Source organism: Cyprinodon tularosa, unplaced genomic scaffold (assembly GCF_016077235.1).
Source record: "Cyprinodon tularosa strain WSP-4 unplaced genomic scaffold, ASM1607723v1 ctg815, whole genome shotgun sequence".
In the NCBI taxonomy this organism is placed as follows: Eukaryota; Metazoa; Chordata; class Actinopteri; order Cyprinodontiformes; family Cyprinodontidae; genus Cyprinodon; species Cyprinodon tularosa.
In genome coordinates, this window is record NW_024039580.1 from 132,718 (window position 1) to 151,870 (window position 19,153).

The 19,153-nt window shown below is 41.4% G+C and overlaps 2 protein-coding genes across 2 annotated transcripts; both read right to left on the bottom strand.

Moving 5' to 3' along the window:
• Window positions 1–2,482: 2,482 nt before the first annotated feature.
• Window positions 2,483–3,433, bottom strand: LOC119774531 (olfactory receptor 10K1-like). The gene has a single exon (XM_038272061.1). It carries the CDS (start codon window positions 3,431–3,433, stop codon window positions 2,483–2,485), a length of 951 nt encoding a protein of 316 aa, XP_038127989.1.
• Window positions 3,434–13,456: 10,023 nt separating this feature from the next.
• Window positions 13,457–15,785, bottom strand: LOC119774512 (olfactory receptor 11A1-like). The gene is made up of 2 exons (XM_038272039.1): window positions 14,890–15,785; window positions 13,457–13,601 (listed from the first exon to the last, which is right to left on the bottom strand). The coding sequence occupies exons 1-2, from the start codon at window positions 15,783–15,785 to the stop codon at window positions 13,457–13,459; spliced, it is 1,041 nt and encodes a 346-aa protein (XP_038127967.1).
• Between the last annotated feature and the right edge of the window lie 3,368 nt (window positions 15,786–19,153).

Sequence of the window (19,153 nt, forward strand, 5' to 3'; positions counted from 1 at the left end):
TTTTTAGAAAATTTGCTTTTTATGAAGGCTGAGAAATGGGTGGGTTAAATGCAGAGGTAAATTTCTCCAATGTGAGATCAATAGTGTTCCATTATACTGAGCACATATGACAGATGTGACAGAGTCTGGAGACCCCTGGAGAACAATTGGCTTCCTGCAACATCCTTCAACGTGACTGGTTTGGCAGTGGGTGAGTAATAGTCAGACTTCCATGTGCTCGCCAGAGTAAGCATGACTGTTGTTAGGTATCGAGATGAGATCCTCATACCCCTTGTGAGAACATATGCTGGTGCGGTTGGCCTTGGGTTCCTCCTAATGAAGAAAAATACTAAACCTCACGTGGCTGGAATTTGTCAGCAGTTCCAGCAAGATGAAGGCATTGAAGCTGTGGACTGGCCCACCCCTTCCCCAAAACTGAATCCTATTGAGCACATCTGGGACATCATGTCTCAATCTATCCACCAATGCACATGGCATCACAGACTGCCCAGGAGTCGGTGGATGCTTTAGCACAGGTCTGGGAGGTGATACCCCAGGAGATCATATGCCACCTCGTAAGGAGCATGCCCAGGTGTTGTAACTACAGTAGTACATACATGAAGGTGGAGGCCACACACAATGCTGAGCCTAAATTCGACTTTTTCAAAAACGTTAAAGTTGGATCTGGCAGTGTTGTGGTTTTTTCCTTCACTTTTATTGTATGTGACTCCTAATCCCAGCTTGCATTGGTTAAAACATTAGTTTTTCATTGAAGCTTTTTGTTTGATTTTGTTATTCAGCAGATTCATCTTTGTACAGAACAAAGTATTCAATAGGAGTATTTAATTCTGTCAGGTCAAGGATGTGTTATTTGAGTGCTCTGTTTTTTGGGCATTGTACTTTACCTTTTTCCTTGTTAACAACAGCTGACTAAGCATTTAATGATATCAGTAGAAGAGTCTCCGCATACTCCCATTCTCATTCACCCTGACCCAACAATATAGCTTAATATGGAGGGGGATTGCTCTTTTAAAAAACTTTCCTCTCCACCCTCCAAACACCAGACAACTCTTCCCTCCAGTCATGCACAGCTGTTGTTCTCAGCTTTTGTTGGTCACCGCCTCCAAGTCTCCACTTCCTCCACCAACAGTACACTCAACTTTTCTTTTTTCACTTTCAATCAAAATTCTCGTCCTTCCTGTCAATTTATATTCCTCTGTTCCTTAGTACCATATCAGGACCCAATTCCAAATCTAGAAGGAAAAGTTCAATTTATTATCATTCAGATGAACTCTGTGAACTGCCTTTGTTTTTGTTCATTACTTGCACTTAAGTCAAACTATGAATAACAGATGTAAGTGTGAAACATCTTGCTCTTAAAACAAGTAAATAAATACATAAGATGATGTATGAATGCTAAAGTGCTGTGAAAAAGTGTTTGCCTCGTTACAGACTTTGTCCAGTATTACAAAAACTCTTATTTGGATACATATAACCTGAACTACATGCAAAATTCAGTTTTCAAATGTTTCTTAAGTTGATGACAGTTATAAAGTCATTAAAATCAACCCAGTGATATATAGAAACTTAGTTGCCCCTAAGCCTAACAACCGGTAAATATCTGGAGGCAAGAGCTGAAATCAGCAGTTTGGGATAATTTGCAATTATTCTTAAACATTAGGAATTTCAGCCAGGTCTCAGTCTCTTAACTCAGTCAAATCTGATCTACGGTACTGCTTTTGGATTCTTACGAAATTAAGCTCAGCTTTCTAATACTTTTTAATAAGAATTAATTCCTCACTGGAAAAGTTGCAAATACAATTCATCCAGGGGAAGGCTAGTTTTGATACTTTCTTTCCTGTAATGAACTAATATTCAAAAACTGCCTTTTGAATTTACTTAGGTTATCTTTTTCAACTTCTTATTTGTAACATGTAGGTGTAACAAAAAAGGAAAACAAAATGAGATATGGCAAAACACATTTTTTTCTCAGCACTCTACTTTAAAGAAAACTTACGAGTGCCATCAGGCATTAACTGCACCATTAACAGCATGTTTGATTTAGTCAGATAAATGCCAGAGCAGGAATATATTAGAGAACATGAGAACAAAGAGGTCTGAAGCTTTTAAATTAATCAATACAGTTTTAATGTAAAGATTAAGTAGAATTTTTGTTATTTTAAGAAAAAATACAGTCCTGTCACCTGTGCCAGTCACAAAAACTTTACATAAGACCGACTGTACCTGACTTATTTCATTGTTTTTTCATAACTTTTTTATAAATCAAGCATCATACTTCTCAAACTAGTAAAAAAAAAAGACACAATGAAAAATATCAGTAAGTATTTACTTTAATGGTATGACTTTATTTCATGAAGACATTTTTGTAAATCTCGCTTTTTTTTTTTGTACATTTTCTCAGTAAAAATCTTATTTAATAAAAAATTCATAGAATGCTTGAATAAAGTTTTCTGATTTCTAAAGATTAAAGCAGTAAACTTAATTAGTTCATTACTTTAATTTGAGTAAACATCCTTCTCAGTTGTTTTGATATTTCTTTCATTTTCAAACCATAAATGATTGGATTAAACAAAGGGTGATACAAAATCGCCTGTAAAGTCATTACTAATCGGACAACCTTTGTAAAGTTGGATCCCAGTCGGACTATGATAACATCAAATGCACACAAATAGGAGAAACTGATCAAAACTAGTAGGTGCGGCAAGCATGTCTGAGCTGCTTTCTTTCTGACCTCTTTGGAACTGCGATATGATATTATAAATATTCTAGAGTAAGTGAAAACTATGAAAAGCAGAGGAAACAAGAGAGTTATAACCAGTACGACAGCACCAAATACTGTTTGCACCTTTGAACCTACACAGTGGAGACTGTAAATTGAGTTATTACATAAAATTCCATTGATGCTCAATTTACAGAGTTTTATACTAGTACTCAGTGTTACCATAACTGCAATAAGACAAGCAGGCACCAGCCAAGCTAAACTTAGGTAAATGCTGACTGTGGTTTTTCCCATTATTGTTGTATATTGCAAAGGTTTACATATAGACACATAACGATCATACGACATAGCTGCCAACAGTGAAAACTCTGAGGCACCCAAAAAATAAAATAGGAAAAACTGTAAATAACAAGCAGGATATGATATAACCTGTTTTTCAGATAGAAAATCTGAAATAAGTTTTGGATAGATATTAGTGCTGAAAACAAGAGAGTTCAAAAGCAAAGCCGCAATGAAAATGTACATGGGTTCATGGAGGTTTTTATGCATCCAAATTACATACACAATGGTAAGATTACAGATAACAATGAAAATATAGACAGTCAGTGTAACTGAAAAATAAAGATATTTGTATTTATGCAAGTCCACATGTCCATCAAGAGTTAAATACGTGTCATTGGCTTCAACATCCATAAATGTGTTGTACAAAGACATAATAACATCATAAACAGAATAATTAACAACTGAGAAATTCACCTTTAAGATGCAAGGATCATGAATTCATGTTTTGCTGTTTGTTTTCTAATGTAGAAGGCAGTTGATCTTAGTTCATTGATGGCTTTTATTAAATTCATGATTTCTCCATGGACCTAATTACTCGTTTTCAAGATTATTATTAACAGCTTACTGAGTTCATAAACAAAAAGTGTAACTGTACAAATAGTGTCAGCATGGTTATCAAAGGTTGCAATTTAAACTTATAAACTTATTAGCATATGCCTTCAATATTTGTAATAAATTATTGTAACCAGTTTGAACCAATGTTATTTAGTATCTGCACTTTCTCTTCAACTGCCCCGACTTCTTCCAACCTTTAGTAATAATAAGCTTGCCTGTTACATAGACTTAAAAAAACTTTATTGTCATTTTGTATACATTTGTTTGTATGCAAAACAAAATTACATTGCTTACAGCTTACACTGGGAAATTAACATTACCAGTTAAAGTGCAGCAGTGATCCTCATGTAAACATATTGTAGAAAAGAAAAAAACTGTTTAAAAACTGGTGCAAAAGGGCATTACTATGTAAAGGTTCTGTGCAGTCCAAAATAAATATGGTATAAAATGCAGTCTAAACTGGTCTGGGTTGCCCTGAGGTCACAGGAGTGATGTGACCAAAAGGTATGCGAGAGACATTGTCCTAGAAAGGAAACATTTTGGTTATTCTAGCTACACAGGAGTAACATAACACATTTGATGGATGCAATAGTCCACTGAATTGGAAAATCTAAAAGTTTCTGTCTTGTTGCATCAAGACAACAAATCAGTTAATTCTTTGCTGACTGGTTGTGGCTCTTACTTAAAATGAAGGAAAGCAGCAAACACTTAGCTTTCTTTTTATCAAAATGAAATATGGACATAAATTAACAAAAGATGAGGTAAGAAATGCTCTTTAGAGGTTTATTGTTTGCTTTAAAAAAGTCATTGATTTTAACCCTGAACAGGATTGTTAAGTCATTGTGTTGAGTTCAAGCCTCAAGCTCAACGCAATTTCTGATATTTTGAATTGAAAAAGCTTCCTTGATGGGAAGTGAAACGTCTTCAAACTTGGAAACAATGTCCAGTGGATTGTGCTTTTAACCTTTTTGGAATGACTATTACCTGGATGACTGAGAATCTTCACCAGCAAGCCATGCTGATGGAGATTCTGGGATGGGACACCTTTCCACCCCCCGGCACTATCGAGAGGGCACACTGGTTGCTGGGCTGGAATGATCCCAGTGTAATCATCATGGCATTTTTTAAATATGAAGATAAGATATGACAGTGCATGTCCACTGTCTATCCCTGGCTGCAATGTTTTTCCTGTATCTATCTGCAGAAGTTATGAAACAAATGGACACAGTACAGCAAAGCAAATTAGTAACTCCATGATCTGAGTATCAATATTTGATGAGCAAAGAGGATGATTTTCCATCCCAGTTACCGCTACCTCTTCTATATGCCTATATGCCTGCCTAGTGGATAGAGTAGTGCGCTTGTGCTCTGAGAAAGATGTACCCGGTTTGATCCCCACAGCCGGCACTCTGGGCCTCTGAGCAAGACCCTTAATCCCACACTGCTCCCCTGGCACCGCACAGTGGCAGCCCACTCCTCCCCAAGGAGAGGGGTTAAATGCATAGAGTAAATTTCTCCATTGTGAGATCAATAAAGTTCAATTTCCTTAATTCATACATTTCAGAAGCGAAGGACTTTATGTGAAAAACAGCACAACAAGCACATAGGTAATCGCACTTCGACCCTAGTTGATTTCAGTAAAACTTGATATGATCAGCATTAAATAGGCATAGTTGGTGAACAATTTTACAGATGGCCTTGGACAATACAGTGGGGCAAAAAAGTATTTACTCAGCCACCAATAGTGCAAGTTCTCCCACTTAAAAAGATGAGAGAGGCCGGTAATTTTCATCATAGATATACCTCAACTATGAGAGACAAAATGAGAAAAAAAAATCCAGAAAATCACATTGTCTGATTTTTAAAGAATTTATTTGCAAAATATGCTGGAAAATAAGTATTTGGTCAATAACAAAAGTTCATCTCAATACTTTGTTATATACCCTTTGTTGGCAATGACAGAGATCAAACATTTTCTGTAAGTCTTCACAAGGTTTTCACACACTGTTGCTGGCATTTTGGCCCATTCCTCCATGCAGATCTCCTCTAGAGCAGTGATGTTCTGGGGCTGTCGCTGGGCAACACGGACTTTCAACTCCCTCCAAAGATTTTCTATGGGGTTGCGATCTGGAGACTGGCTAGGCCACTCCAGGACCTTGAAATGCTTCTTACGAAGCCACTCCTTCGTTACCCGGGCGGTGTGTTTGGGATCATTGTCATGCTGAAAGACCCAGCCACGTTTCATCTTCGATACCCTTGCTGATGGAAGGAGGTTTTCACTGAAAATTTGACGATACATGGCCCCATTCATTCTTTCCTTTTGCAAATAAATTCTTTAAAAATCAGACAATGTGATTTTCTGGATTTTTTTTTCTCATTTTGTCTCTCATAGTTGAGGTATATCTATGATGAAAATTACCGGCCTCTCTCATCTTTTTAAGTGGGAGAACTTGTACTATTGGTGGCTGACTAAATACTTTTTCCCCCCACTGTATCTTTACTGTATTAGTCCTCCCATTCTACTAGAGGGGGCATAATCTTAGTCAACATGGTCAAGTTGTCTGAAATCACAGTCCATTAGTTCATAAGAAGGCTCTCTTTCTTCTCTTGTTAAATTAGCATCAGCAGTTTAACCAGGTTGCAAAACTAAGAAGAAAATGAAGTATGAGGATTCCACTGGAGGAAAATCTCAAGAATTATCTTTTTGTTCATTAATGATCAATGTTATTCATGGTGCAGTGTTCTTCAAGTTGTAGTTCTGGTTCCTACAAATCACACAAAATACAGTCATGATTTATATTTTTTTAGGAGCTGTATTCTAGCTACACGAAAGTCTCAAACTTTACCCAATATCACTTCATTACACTTTATCAGCATGAAATCACTATTTGATAAAGGGTCTAATATGTCTTTACAATACCTAGACAATTTCCAAACCTACTCTGATAATAAAAGATTGGCATGGTGTGAAAATTTAAAATGTAATATGAAAAGCTAGACATCATCTATAAACATTCAGTTTGAAATTATCCAATAGCAGTGGCTAATGAAAATATACACTGCAGTGCCAAGGATATTCATTCACCTGCATTAACTCATATGAACTAATTGAACTCTTATGAACTAGTCCATAGGTATGGAAGCAAATCGTTAACAAATTTCAAATGAAAAAGCATTTCCAGAAATGCTTTTTCATGTTAACAATGTGGCTGCATTACTTGACTCTTAAATAAAATTGGTAATCAATCATCCTATTGATGACTTAGAGGCATGCCTCTAAGTCTTGCTCTTTTTCATCCAAAAGGTGCTCTATTGGGTTTAGGACTCTGTGCAGATAGTCAAGTTCATCCAAACCAGACTCTGCCATCCATGTCTTTGTGGACCTTAATTTGTTGCTTGAATGCAGCTGCTTGACCATGGAAACCCATTCTATGAAACTCTCAGTGCACTGTTTTTGAGCTAATCTGAAGGTCACATGAAGTCTCGAGATGTATAATGATTGACTATGCAGGAAGTTGCTGACCTCCTTGCACTATACACTTTTATCAGTTGGCCTACTGTTCTGTCGCTGAATTACTGTTTTCCCAAAACACTTCCATTTTCTTTGGAAAATTTAACATCAGACCTGCCAATGGACCTTTAAATCATCTTCCAACACTTTGATTACATAGATTTTATGTAGTAGAAAATCCAGCACCAGGGATGCACAGTGCTTGCCATTGCCCCTCTATGACACTGGTGCAGCTGCTAAGTCGTGAATCATCATGCTGAAGCAGGTCAATAGGAACTTAGAAAACATGTTACCTTCTCATTCTTCCATTGGTAATAACTTCCGGTAGTATCAAGCGTTTGATCCTCCACAATAATGCCCGCCTATATGCAGCCAGTTTTGGACACATGCAATGTAGCTGATTTTCAGGCTTTATTTGAACTGCATCTGATACGGATTGGCATTGATAAAATCCTGATCAAAGCTTCGCTAACCTTAACCAGGCTTAAGCTGTATAGCATGATACAAATTCATGCTCAAACAAAATGACAATCTCTCTCTTTTATTAACAACTATGGCTCTACACCCTTTCAGGAGGAGTGAATGAAATGGAAAAACTTGATGCTGTCATGATGCGTGGTTGGTTTGCTAGCCCAAGATGCAGAACTCACAGACTCAGAGACAGGATAAAGTCCAATATTTATTTGGATCAGCACAGGGTTCTGCCCTGGAAGGCAGAGGAGACAGAGCACAGGTTAAACTCAGGGAAAAATAAACAAACTGAAACTCACAGGTTTGCAGACTCAGATAGGCAGGTTTAAACAGGCAAGAGACTCTGGTTTGCTTCCATGGCAAGGACAAGGACAATGACCACGATCCTGCTCAGAGTGAAGCTTTCAAACAGTTTATATAGTGAGAGGTTAATCAGCAGAGCTGATTGGAATCAGCTGAGTGCTGAGAACCAGCTCCCAGGAGGATCCACAGCGCCCTCTGGTGGGCAACCTCTGGATCCCAACAGGAAAAGAAGCCCACAGGAAGGGATCCAAACAGCCCTCTGGAGGGCAAACCTTTGGATCCCAACAGTACCCCCCCCTCAAGGGCGGATACCAGACGCCCAAAAACAAAAAACCAGAAAACAAAACAACCCACCTAGGTGCGAGCGGGGGGGAAACAGGCATGAAGGGCCAGACACGAAAACAGAACAGAGTCCAAAAATCAAAACAACCCACCCGGGGTGGGCGAGGACAGGAAAAGTCTCAGGGGAGCGGCCGTGGGGCCGGGTAGCAAGGCTTAGTCTCTGGTGGCCGGCCGTGGGGCCGGGTAGCAAGGCTTAGTCTCTGGTGGCCGGCCGTGGGGCCGGGTAGCAAGGCTTAGTCTCTGGTGGCCGGCCGTGGGGCCGGGTAGCAAGGCTTAGTCTCTGGTGGCCGGCCGTGGGGCCGGGTAGCAAGGCTTAGTCTCTGGTGCCGGCCGTGGGGCCGGCAGAAACGCAGAGTCTCAGGTGGCCGGCCGAGGGACCGGCAGCAGGGCAGAGTCTCAGGTGGCCGGCCGAGGGACCGGCAGGAGGGCAGAGTCTCAGGTGGCCGGCCGAGGGGCCGGCAGCAGGGCAGAGTCTCAGGTGGCCGGCCGAGGGACCGGCGTCTCAGAAGCTGCAGGGGCCTTGGAGGAGGACACCGTCTCTGCTGCTGCAGGAAGCTCCGAGGAGGACGCCGTCTCAGCTGCTGCAGGAAGCTCCGAGGAGGACGCCGTCTCTGCTGCTGCAGGAAGCTCCGAGGAGGACGCCGTCTCTGCTGCTGCAGGAAGCACCGAGGAAGACGCCGTCTATGCTGCTGCAGGAAGCTCCGAGGAGGACGCCGTCTCTGCTGCTGCAGGAAGCTCCGAGGAGGACGCCGTCTCTGCTGCTGCAGGAAGCACAGAGGAAGACGCCGTCTATGCTGCTGCAGGAAGCTCCGAGGAGGACGCCGTCTCTGCTTCTGCAGCACAGCAACAGGCTCAGCAGCAACCGCCGACTGTGGCTCAGGAGGAGGCTCCGAGGAAACCGCCAACTGCGGTTCAGGAGGAGGCTCTGAGGAAAACGCCGACTGCAGCTCCATCCCAGGAGCAGAGGAGGCCACCAACTGAGGCTCTACAGGCACACAGGAGGCAGCCGATTGCTGCCCCAGCTCAGGAACAGAAGAGGCAGCCCATTGCGGCTTCGCATCAGGAGGAGAGGAAACCACCGATTGTGGCTCCACAGGGTCACAGGAGGCTGTCGATTGCGGCTCCGGAGGAGGCTCAGAGGAAGCACCGGAAACCACCGACTGTGGATCCGAATCTGGAGCTGAGGAGGCCGTCGATTCCGCTTCAGCAGGAAGCACCGGGAGAAACTCTGTCTCCGCTTCCACTTCAGAAACTGAGGAGGCCGTGGACTGCGGCTCAACGTCAGGAACTGAGGAGGCCGTCGATTGCGGCTCCGCATCTGGGGCAGAGGAGTTTACCGGCTGTGGCTCCAGTGGAACACCGGAGGCCGTCCCCTGCGGTTCCACCTCAGGAACAGGGGTCCTTGGACGGCCCCAGATCTCCCGACTTCTGCGTTCCCACTCCTCTTCAAGTTGACGCCGCTTCATCTCCTATTGGCGCTCCAACTCCTCTACTCGTCGACGCCGCTCCATCTCCATCTCCTCTACTCGTCGACGCCACTCCTCTTCTTGTCGACGCCGCTCCTGCTTCAACCCATAATCCAAAATACGTCGGCACAACCTCTCCCTCACGACCTGCTCTGAGGTCTCTGGACGGCACGGGGCCAGCTCTGGGGTCTCTGGACGGCACGGGGCTAACTCAGGGGCAAAAGCAGCCAATAATTCATCATAGTGACGTCGCAGCGCCTCCCACCCGGGAGGGAGTGGACGGCGCTGAGCGGGCCTCACCAGGTGAGCGTGGATGGAATCTGCTGGGCTAGACTGTTGGCCGGATCGTTCTGTCATGATGCGTGGTTGGTTTGCTAGCCCAAGATGCAGAACTCACAGACTCAGAGGCAGGATAAAGTCCAATATTTATTTGGATCAGCACAGGGTTCTGCCCTGGAAGGCAGAGGAGACAGAGCACAGGTTAAACTCAGGGAAAAATAAACAAACTGAAACTCACAGGTTTGCAGACTCAGATAGGCAGGTTTAAACAGGCAAGAGACTCTGGTTTGCTTCCATGGCAAGGACAAGGACAATGACCACGATCCGGCTCAGAGTGAAGCTTTCAAACAGTTTATATAGTGAGAGGTTAATCAGCAGAGCTGATTGGAATCAGCTGAGTGCTGAGAACCAGCTCCCAGGAGGATCCACAGCGCCCTCTGGTGGGCAACCTCTGGATCCCAACAGGAAAAGAAGCCCACAGGAAGGGATCCAAACAGCCCTCTGGAGGGCAAACCTTTGGATCCCAACAGATGCAATCTGTTAGGTTTCCTTTGGCAGGAACTGACAAATTTTTCTGTAGGATTTCATTGCATTCACTTTGTAAATTACCTTGAGATGACATAAAGTGAACAGGCACTATATAGATAAAAGCAAACTGATGTTAAGATATTCCCACCCTGCATGATGTTGAAATCAAAATTTTGAATCTTTATTGAGAGTTCTAAATAATTTTAAACACATGTTAAGGTTAAACAAGAGGATATTCTGGTCCTACGCGACCTCCCCAAGATTCATTTGGTTGACAGAAAGTAGAAGTCATGATTAAACAGGCGTTAGAGATTAAATTCAAGTCTTTATTTATCAATGGATACCCTAGGAAGACTCCATCGTCTACCCATTTCCCTCAACCTTCAGAAGCAGTCTGAGGCATCCTACTGGCGGGCTTACATTGTTCAAGCTTTTGCCCTTTTCAGGCCAATTCTCCAGTGGTGCAAAAATGTTTTGGATTGGGCGCAGTTTCCACCTCATCATGGCCCTGCTTCCTATAGTGTACAGGAATAGAATCCCTAACAGGAGGGGGATTAGAAATGTTCCATTGTAATATCAATATAATTACTGACCAACTCTATCTGATATATCTGAATATCAATTTATATAATTATTTATTTTAGATGTGCACATAATTTAAAGGCTAAAAACAGAGGAACACAAACTAAAAAGTAAAATAGAGGACCTTTTCTGCTGAAAGCTGAGTTTATCTCAGGACCTGTACCTAATACTGGCCATTCATTGGCTCAGACATATCAATAATATGGAACGGCTTTAGAACACTGACACACTCACATATGTCAGGAAGAAGATGGTAATGTGTTCAAAGTAAGACCAACAAGCGCTTACTCATCTACAGACAGCCTCCGAATATGTATATGTTGATGGAACTCAGCTATATGCTACTCCACTGTTGTACCAGACACAATTCCACACTCTGTCTGCATCTCAAAACACACACAGTGATGCCTACCTGTGCCGTACTGAGTACTGATTAGCCAAAGGCCCTATCCAAGCTGCCTCATACTATAAGGAGATTGATTCAGTCAGGCTATGTTGCAGAGATCTCTGCAGAGGAGGCATCAAGTCCACAGAGTCCTGGTATGTACCGCATCATATAGCGCACCACAATGGAAAGGACAGACGCAAGGGAGGCTTTGAAATCAGACAGTTGGCCAGTAATGTGCCTGAAATAGTTGTACAGGTGCTGGTCATAAAATTAGAATATCATGAAAAAGTAGATTGATTTCAGTAATTCCATTTAAAAAGTGAAACTTGTATATTATATTCATACATTACATACAAACTCATATATTTCAGATGTTTATTTTGTTTAATTTTGATGATTACAAATGACAACAAATGAAAATCTCAAATTCATCATATCAGAAAATTAGAATATTGTGAAAAGGTTCAAAATTGATGGCCCCTGGTGCCACACTCTAATCAGCTAATTAACTCAAACCACCTGCAAAAGCCTTTAAATGGTCTTTCAGTCTAGTTCTATAGGCTACACAATCATGGGGAAGACTGCTGACTTGACAGTTGTCCAAAAGACGACCATCGACACCTTGCACAAGGAGGGCAAGACACAAAAAGTCATCGCTAAAGAGGCTGGCTGTTCACAGAGCTCAGTGTCCAAGCACATTAATAGAGAGGCGAAGGGAAGGAAAAGATGTGGTCGAAAAAAGTGTACAAGCAAGAGAGATAACCGCACCCTGGAGAGGATTGTGAAACAAAACCCATTCAAAAATGTGGGGGAGATTCACAAAGAGTGGACTGCAGCTGGAGTGAGTGCTTCAAGAACCACCACACACAGACGTATGAAAGACATGGGTTTCTGCTGTCGCATTCCTTGTGTCAAGCCACTCTTGAACCACAGACAGCGTCAGAAGCGTCTTGCCTGGGCTAAAGAGAAACAGGACTGGACTGCTGGTGAGTGGTCCAAAGTCATGTTCTCTGATGAAAGTAAATTTTGCATTTCCTTTGGAAATCAAGGTCCCAGAGTCTGGAGGAAAAGAAGAGAGGCACTTCATCCACGTTGCTTGAAGTCCAGTGTAAAGTTTCCACAGTCAGTGATGGTTTGGGGTGCCATGTCATCTGCTGGTGTTGGTCCATTGTGTTTTCTGAGGTCCAGGGTCAACGCAGCCACATACCAGGAAGTTTTAGAGCACTTCATGCTTCCTGCAGCTGACCAACTTTTTGGAGATGCAGATTTCATTTTCCAACAGGACTTGGCACCTGCACACAGTGCCAAAGCTACCAGTACCTGGTTGAAGGACCATGGTATCCCTGTTCTTAATTGGCCAGCAAACTCTCCTGACCTTAACCCCATAGAAAATCTATGGGGTATTGTGAAGAAGAAGATGCAATACACCAGACCCAACAATTCAGAAGAGCTAAAAGCCACTATTAGAGCAACCTGGGCTATCATAACACCTGAGCAGTGCCACAGACTGATCGACTCCATGCCACGCCGCATTGCTGCAGTAATACAGGCCAAAGGAGGCCCAACTAAATACTGAGTGCTGTACATGCTCATACTTTTCATGTTCATACTTTTCAGTTGGCCAACATTTCTATAAATCCTTTGTTTTTATTGGTCTTCAGTAATATTCTAATTTTCTGATATGATGAATTTGAGATTTTCATTTGTTGTCATTTGTAATCATCAAAATTAAACAAAATAAACATCTGAAATATATGAGTTTGTATGTAATGTATGAATATAATATACAAGTTTCACTTTTTAAATGGAATTACTGAAATCAATCTACTTTTTCATGATATTCTAATTTTATGACCAGCACCTGTACACCTACCTCCTAAAGTGCAATCGGCTAGCAGTGAATTATGGTCATCTAAAGCCAATGACAACCGGAATGATCCCAAACTTGGACTATGCTGGGTCTGTTCAAATTACACCCTAAAGGGGTCATTATGCTTGAAGCACAGACATTTCAAAATGAGCCACCCGTCACTGGGTCTGCAGTATTTATATGCTATGCAGCGTTCCGTCTGTTCTGGCAAGCTCTGGGGGGGCGTGTTCTGCACACACCACAAGCTGACAACAACACAATGCAAGATGATGTGTAAAACACTGTCGTTTACAGCTTTATCAACCATTAGGAGCTGCTGCTTGCTCACCTTGATCCACCATTCTTGATCGTTTACAGATGGAAGAAAAAAAAGCACCAGGCTCACGCAGCAGGCCAGGCCTAGGAGAAAGCCGGAGGAAGCGGTGTGCTAAACGGCGTAAGAGGGGCAGTAGAGGCGGGCTAACAGAGAAGCTAAGATGGAATTACGACAGAACACCAATCCCATCAATCCTGCTCTCCAATGTCTGTTTACTGGAGAGCAAAATGGTTAATCTCAGAATCGAACTCTGTTCAAACAAGGAGATTAGTAACCACTGCGCCATCATCCTGACTGAATCATAGCTTCATTCATAGATAACTGGTGTAAAAATGGTAGATCGGTCGCCAGCTTCTGCTCTCCAGACATCGAGTTTGTGACTGTTAACTGCAAATTCTATGTGCCTAGAGAGTTCAGTGTGGTTAGCATTACTGCTGTTTACGTGTCCCCCAACGCTAATACAAAAGAAGCTATGAAGACTATACCATGCTATCTCTGATCTTCAATCTGTACACACAGGGGCGTTTTCATCATTGTAGGGGATTTTAACCATGCTAATTCGAAGACTGTAGTCCCTCATTTCTACCAACGTGAACTTTTTTGAATGCTCTGAATATAATTTGTTCAAAGCTGCTGCAACCTATGACATCCAAATAAATATAAAAGCTGTAGATAAGGAAATCGTGTTTGGTATACACTGTGTATACAAAATGACAATCAAAGTTGTCTGAGTTTAAGTACAATGCAGGAGTAAGATCTAACAGGAGGAGTACAGATACAAGTACATTATCTGAGGCCACAAGAATATAATTAGTTAATTTCACCAAAACTGTTAAACTGTTGACTATGATGAGCTCTAAAACCTAATTAAACCACTTCAGAAAGTGAATTATCATGTAAGGGGTAGAAACTTGTCTAGTAACTACTTTCCCAAAAATTTGTAAAGTTGAGCCGTTTTACTTTTCAGGAAGAAGACAGGTTCTGCATGAAATTAAATGTTTTGGTGTACAATGCAGCAAACAATTTTACAACAAAGGCAAAGCACGTTTTCTATTTATCCATAGATTGTTAAGAGCTTGTGTGAAATGAGTCATGTATCATTGGGGTGAAAGCAACTCAGTGAATCAAAGCTATATAACTAATAATTTGCAAATAATATAAGAGTATAATATTTATCTCAATTCTTCAACTTTAAAACTAAAACTTGATGAAACAACCTTTTCAATTGTTTGGATATTTCCTTCACTTTCAAGCCATATATGATTGGATTAAAAAGAGGATGATACAATATCACCTGTAAAGTCATCACTAGACGAACAACTTTTGTAAAGTTTGATCCCAGACGGACTATGATTACATCAAATGCACATAAACAGGAGAAACTCATCAGAACTAACAAGTGAGGTGTGCATGTCTTAGCAGCTTTCTTTCTGACTTCTTGAGAACTCTGAAAGGCTATTATTAGTATTCTGGTGTAAGAAAAAATTATGATAAGCATGGATAACAAAGCAGTCACTGCTACAGACAGAGCACCAAATACAATGTGCACCTTTGAACTTACACAGAACATATGATATATTGAATTGTTACACAGTATTCCATTCAAATTCAGCTTACAGAGTTTTATATTAGAGCTCAATATTACCTGGACCCCAGTCACACTAGCAGGCACAAGCCAAGCTAAACTTAGGAAAATACTCACTCTTGTTCTTCCCATTATTGTTGCATATTGTAAAGGTTTACATATAGATACATAACGATCATAAGCCATAAATGCCAGCAACAAAAACTCAGAACCACTTAAAGAATAGAAAAGAAAAAACTGAATATAACAATATGAATATGATACAATTTGCTTTTCAGATAAGAAATCTGAAAGCAGCTTTGGATAGATATTAGTGCAGAAAACAAGGGAATTCAGAAGCAATGCTGCAATTAATATGTACATGGGCTCATGGAGGTTTCTGTGCATCCATATAACATAGACAATAGTCAAATTACAGATGATAATACAAACATAGGCTGTCAGCATGAATACAAAATAAAGATATTTGTATTTATGTAACTCTACATGTCCTTCAAGTGTTATGTATGTTTCATTAAGTTCATCCATAGATGTGTTTACAGAGATATTATTATATCAAAGCAGACATTTATAGCAATACCTTCAGAACTTAAAAAAAACATTGTTGCCTGTTCTCTCTCAAAATCAAGACAGTGGTTGTACTTTGTTTATTGAAAATCTTTATCATATTACTTAATTCCCAATGGAAGTCATTGAGCTCCTACCCAACCACATGGAACCTTTGAGGACAACAGGGACACTATGACTCAGCAATTGTTGGAGCTCATGCTAAAATATAATGTTCCTCAATAAAGCAAAAACAAAAGCTATGAAAAAAAAGTTACTACCTGCAAAGAAAGTGTGTGTTAGCTGTATTTGTTAGCTTGTTGGGATATTTTCCCAGAATTATGGTACATTTGGAGGACATTTAGGCACTTGTGGGGACCAAGGACTGGTCCCCATGAGAAGTTTAGGTTTAGGACTAAGGAATGAATTGACCAAGCCTCTTCAGGGAAGCAGATGAGAAAAGGAACAACCTGGTTCAGGGTTCCAGGAGTCCACAGAAAGTTCAGGAAGTAGGAGACGCATTGAAGAGAGAAAGAGAGAGAGAGACTCTTTTTGACTCTTCTTTTATTTATACAATAAAGTAACACAACACGTTTAAAATCCTGATCAGATCAAAAATACATACATCTTTACATAGGATGCTTGTTGAACTTTAGTTCGTCCTGATCAGAAATAGTACATACATTTCTTCAAAACCCCACAGTTGCAAAAGCGCATTACATTTCTGGTTGCTCTGTGGAAGTGAAACTCCAGCCGGATCCTGGCCCTGATGTTGCACTTCTACAAACATGCACCATCGAGTTGAGATCCAGCTTGTAGTCTGTCTCTTCTAGATAAATAAATAGCCATTTTTCCTTCAGCAATTAAAACATTTAAAATTTGGGATTTCAGCTTAGTTGCTTTGCAATAATGTACACCATTAATAAAAAGAATTGGTAAAAACTACCGTACCCCAAAGAGACTAAAAACATTCATCAACAGGTTAAAAAAAAAGTAGTTAGCCATGAACAATCCATAAAAACGTGAAAAACATTTTCTGATAGACTGTAAAAAGGAAACTCATTTAAAACCCCAGGATCATTGACTGATAAAAAATAGTTTGTTGTAATAGCACCATGGAGAATGCTCCATTATAGTTCACCAGTCTGTTTTTTTTATTGGAGGCTTAGAAATAGTCCTCCATTGGGGTTTGTGTCCTCCCAACTTGTCTTCCCACACACTAACAGCTTTTCTTTGTAAAATTCTCTTGTTAAGAATTTTTACCAGTGTCTGATACAGTACAGCACTTTTGGGCCAGTGCTGCGTAAATCCATTTTAAAATTTATGTTTTGCATCAAAGGACCACCGTCTTCTGTGAAGTCTGGATCCAACTGGATGTCAGGGTATGGGTCCGCAGTATCAGGTAGTCTTTCTCCTTTGACAAACAGCTTCAGGAGGCACAGCTGTTGTTCTCTCTTTCATGAGGTAAATCTGGTCCAGCCACCTCCGCAAGCTGCTTCAGGGTCACTGTTCCAGCCGTGCACTGTGCCTCCGTCAGACCTGGCACCATACTGTCTGACATCCATTCTCGCACCGCAGGGTAAAGATTTTTCTTAATGCAGAGTAAAGATTCTTCTGCCAATGCAGAGTGTTAGGCATTCTGATTCTTTTTAACTTAAAAAGAGCACAGGATTTAAAAACACCGTGATAAAACTGAGGCAACCAGTTAAAGGAGAACGTTTTTTTACACGTCATACAGTACACACACCGCTGCAGCGGCGACCTCCACCGCTCCCGCCCTGCTCTCAACAGATGGGCCTCCTTGCTGTTTCTCAGAGTCTGGTTGAGTCGGTCCAGCTCTGTCAGGACACATTTTTACAATGTGTCCCTCTTGACCACATTTCAAAACACTTCATATGTGCTGATGTTGCAAACAACACATACTGAACATGAAAGCACACATTAAACTCCTCATCTCCTCATATTGAGAATCATGTATAGCTGTCTCCTGTGAGACAGAACATGCTTCAGGAGTGATGATTCACACAGAGAAAGAATTTTTTAATCGGGCACACAACCTTTCTGTGCCGGGACAGCTCTTTAAATTGAAAATCATCACTGATGCATTGAGGGACATCTGACAGAGTGATTTTATTAGCTGGTAACTTGAGTGGTGACACCTGCATAAACGAACCATTAACCGCAATTCCAGACTCAACCAAAACATGAGCCTGTTCCATCTTTTCCACAAACTAAACAACAGCTCCACTCATACGAGCTGTGGACTTAATAGACCCATGTCCAATCATTTCCCCTATAGCCAAACAAAATTCTTCTGTGCTGCGTGGAGAGCCAGCGTCCACCTTCACGCCATGTCTCCGTGTCAGCGTGGAGAAACCTCCCGTACCCACCACCATGGCGTTTCAAAAGTACGCCGACCAGCCGCCAGGCTACACCCGACACACACAGAGACAGAGAGAGAGAGAGAAATTGCACAAATACAAATAAATTCAGTGAACTCCCTTAAAGCAACAACGTTTGAGCAGAGTATTTTTCAGGAAAAAGTGGAGGTGAAGGTCCTTGGCCCTATTTAGAGGTTCTTAGAAAACATGCAGGGCTCTCTAATTATCCTCGTAGGTGAATGCCCACTGTGAGAGACATAATCTTAAAAAATTCCAGAAATCACAACGTATGATGCAGCTGCAAATGATAATTTATTTGAACACCAGCTTCTCATCCTGCTCCTGTTGCACCTATGGCGGTTCCTGGTCCAGGTGAAACACCTTATCCTGAACCAATGCAACTGGGAAACACACACAGCTGTCCAAGGAGGAGAAGGTCAAAAGCCACCAACTGAATCTGTGCCTCACTGTGGCAGAGAGAGACACCGGGTGAATCCTGTCTGGTAAAAGGACAGGATCAGAAGGGGAGAGCTCTGCTGAGCCACACCAGACTTTCTGTCTTTCCAGATCTCCTGCTTCCAGTAACTACTGTATATTAGCTTTCAGGAGTTATAACTGTAAGCTTTCGTGGACTCTGGTACATTATTCATATAAGGTGTTTGCTAGACCACTGGGAATAAAGCTTCTTTCATCACCGGATACCCACAAGGTCAAAGCCTTGGATGGCCATCAAATAAATCAGTCTTTTCTCGTCATTATATCAGTTGAAATTTTGGTGGGGGTTGACCACGTTGAACAGTTTTTTGTTTTTTGTTTTTTTTAAATAATTGATTCACCTCAGGTCCCTTTTGTACTAGGGATTACATGGTTATACAAACAGAAAAATAAAGAGTGGCAAGACTGGAAAGCCTTCTTGATGCAAATAATAACTTGATGCAATCTGTTAGGTTCCCTTTGGGAGGAAATTTT

Bases quoted from the DNA above. Each gene is read 5' to 3' on its own strand.
- LOC119774531 (XM_038272061.1), bottom strand. From the start codon at position 3,433: ATGTCTTTGTACAACACATTTATGGATGTTGAAGCCAATGACACGTAT.
- LOC119774512 (XM_038272039.1), bottom strand. From the start codon at position 15,785: ATGGATGAACTTAATGAAACATACATAACACTTGAAGGACATGTAGAG. The intron at 13,602-14,889 runs GTTGTTTCATCA...TGTTGTTGTCAG, and splicing joins ATATCCAAACAATTGAAAAG to CTTGTGGTGTGTGCAGAACA.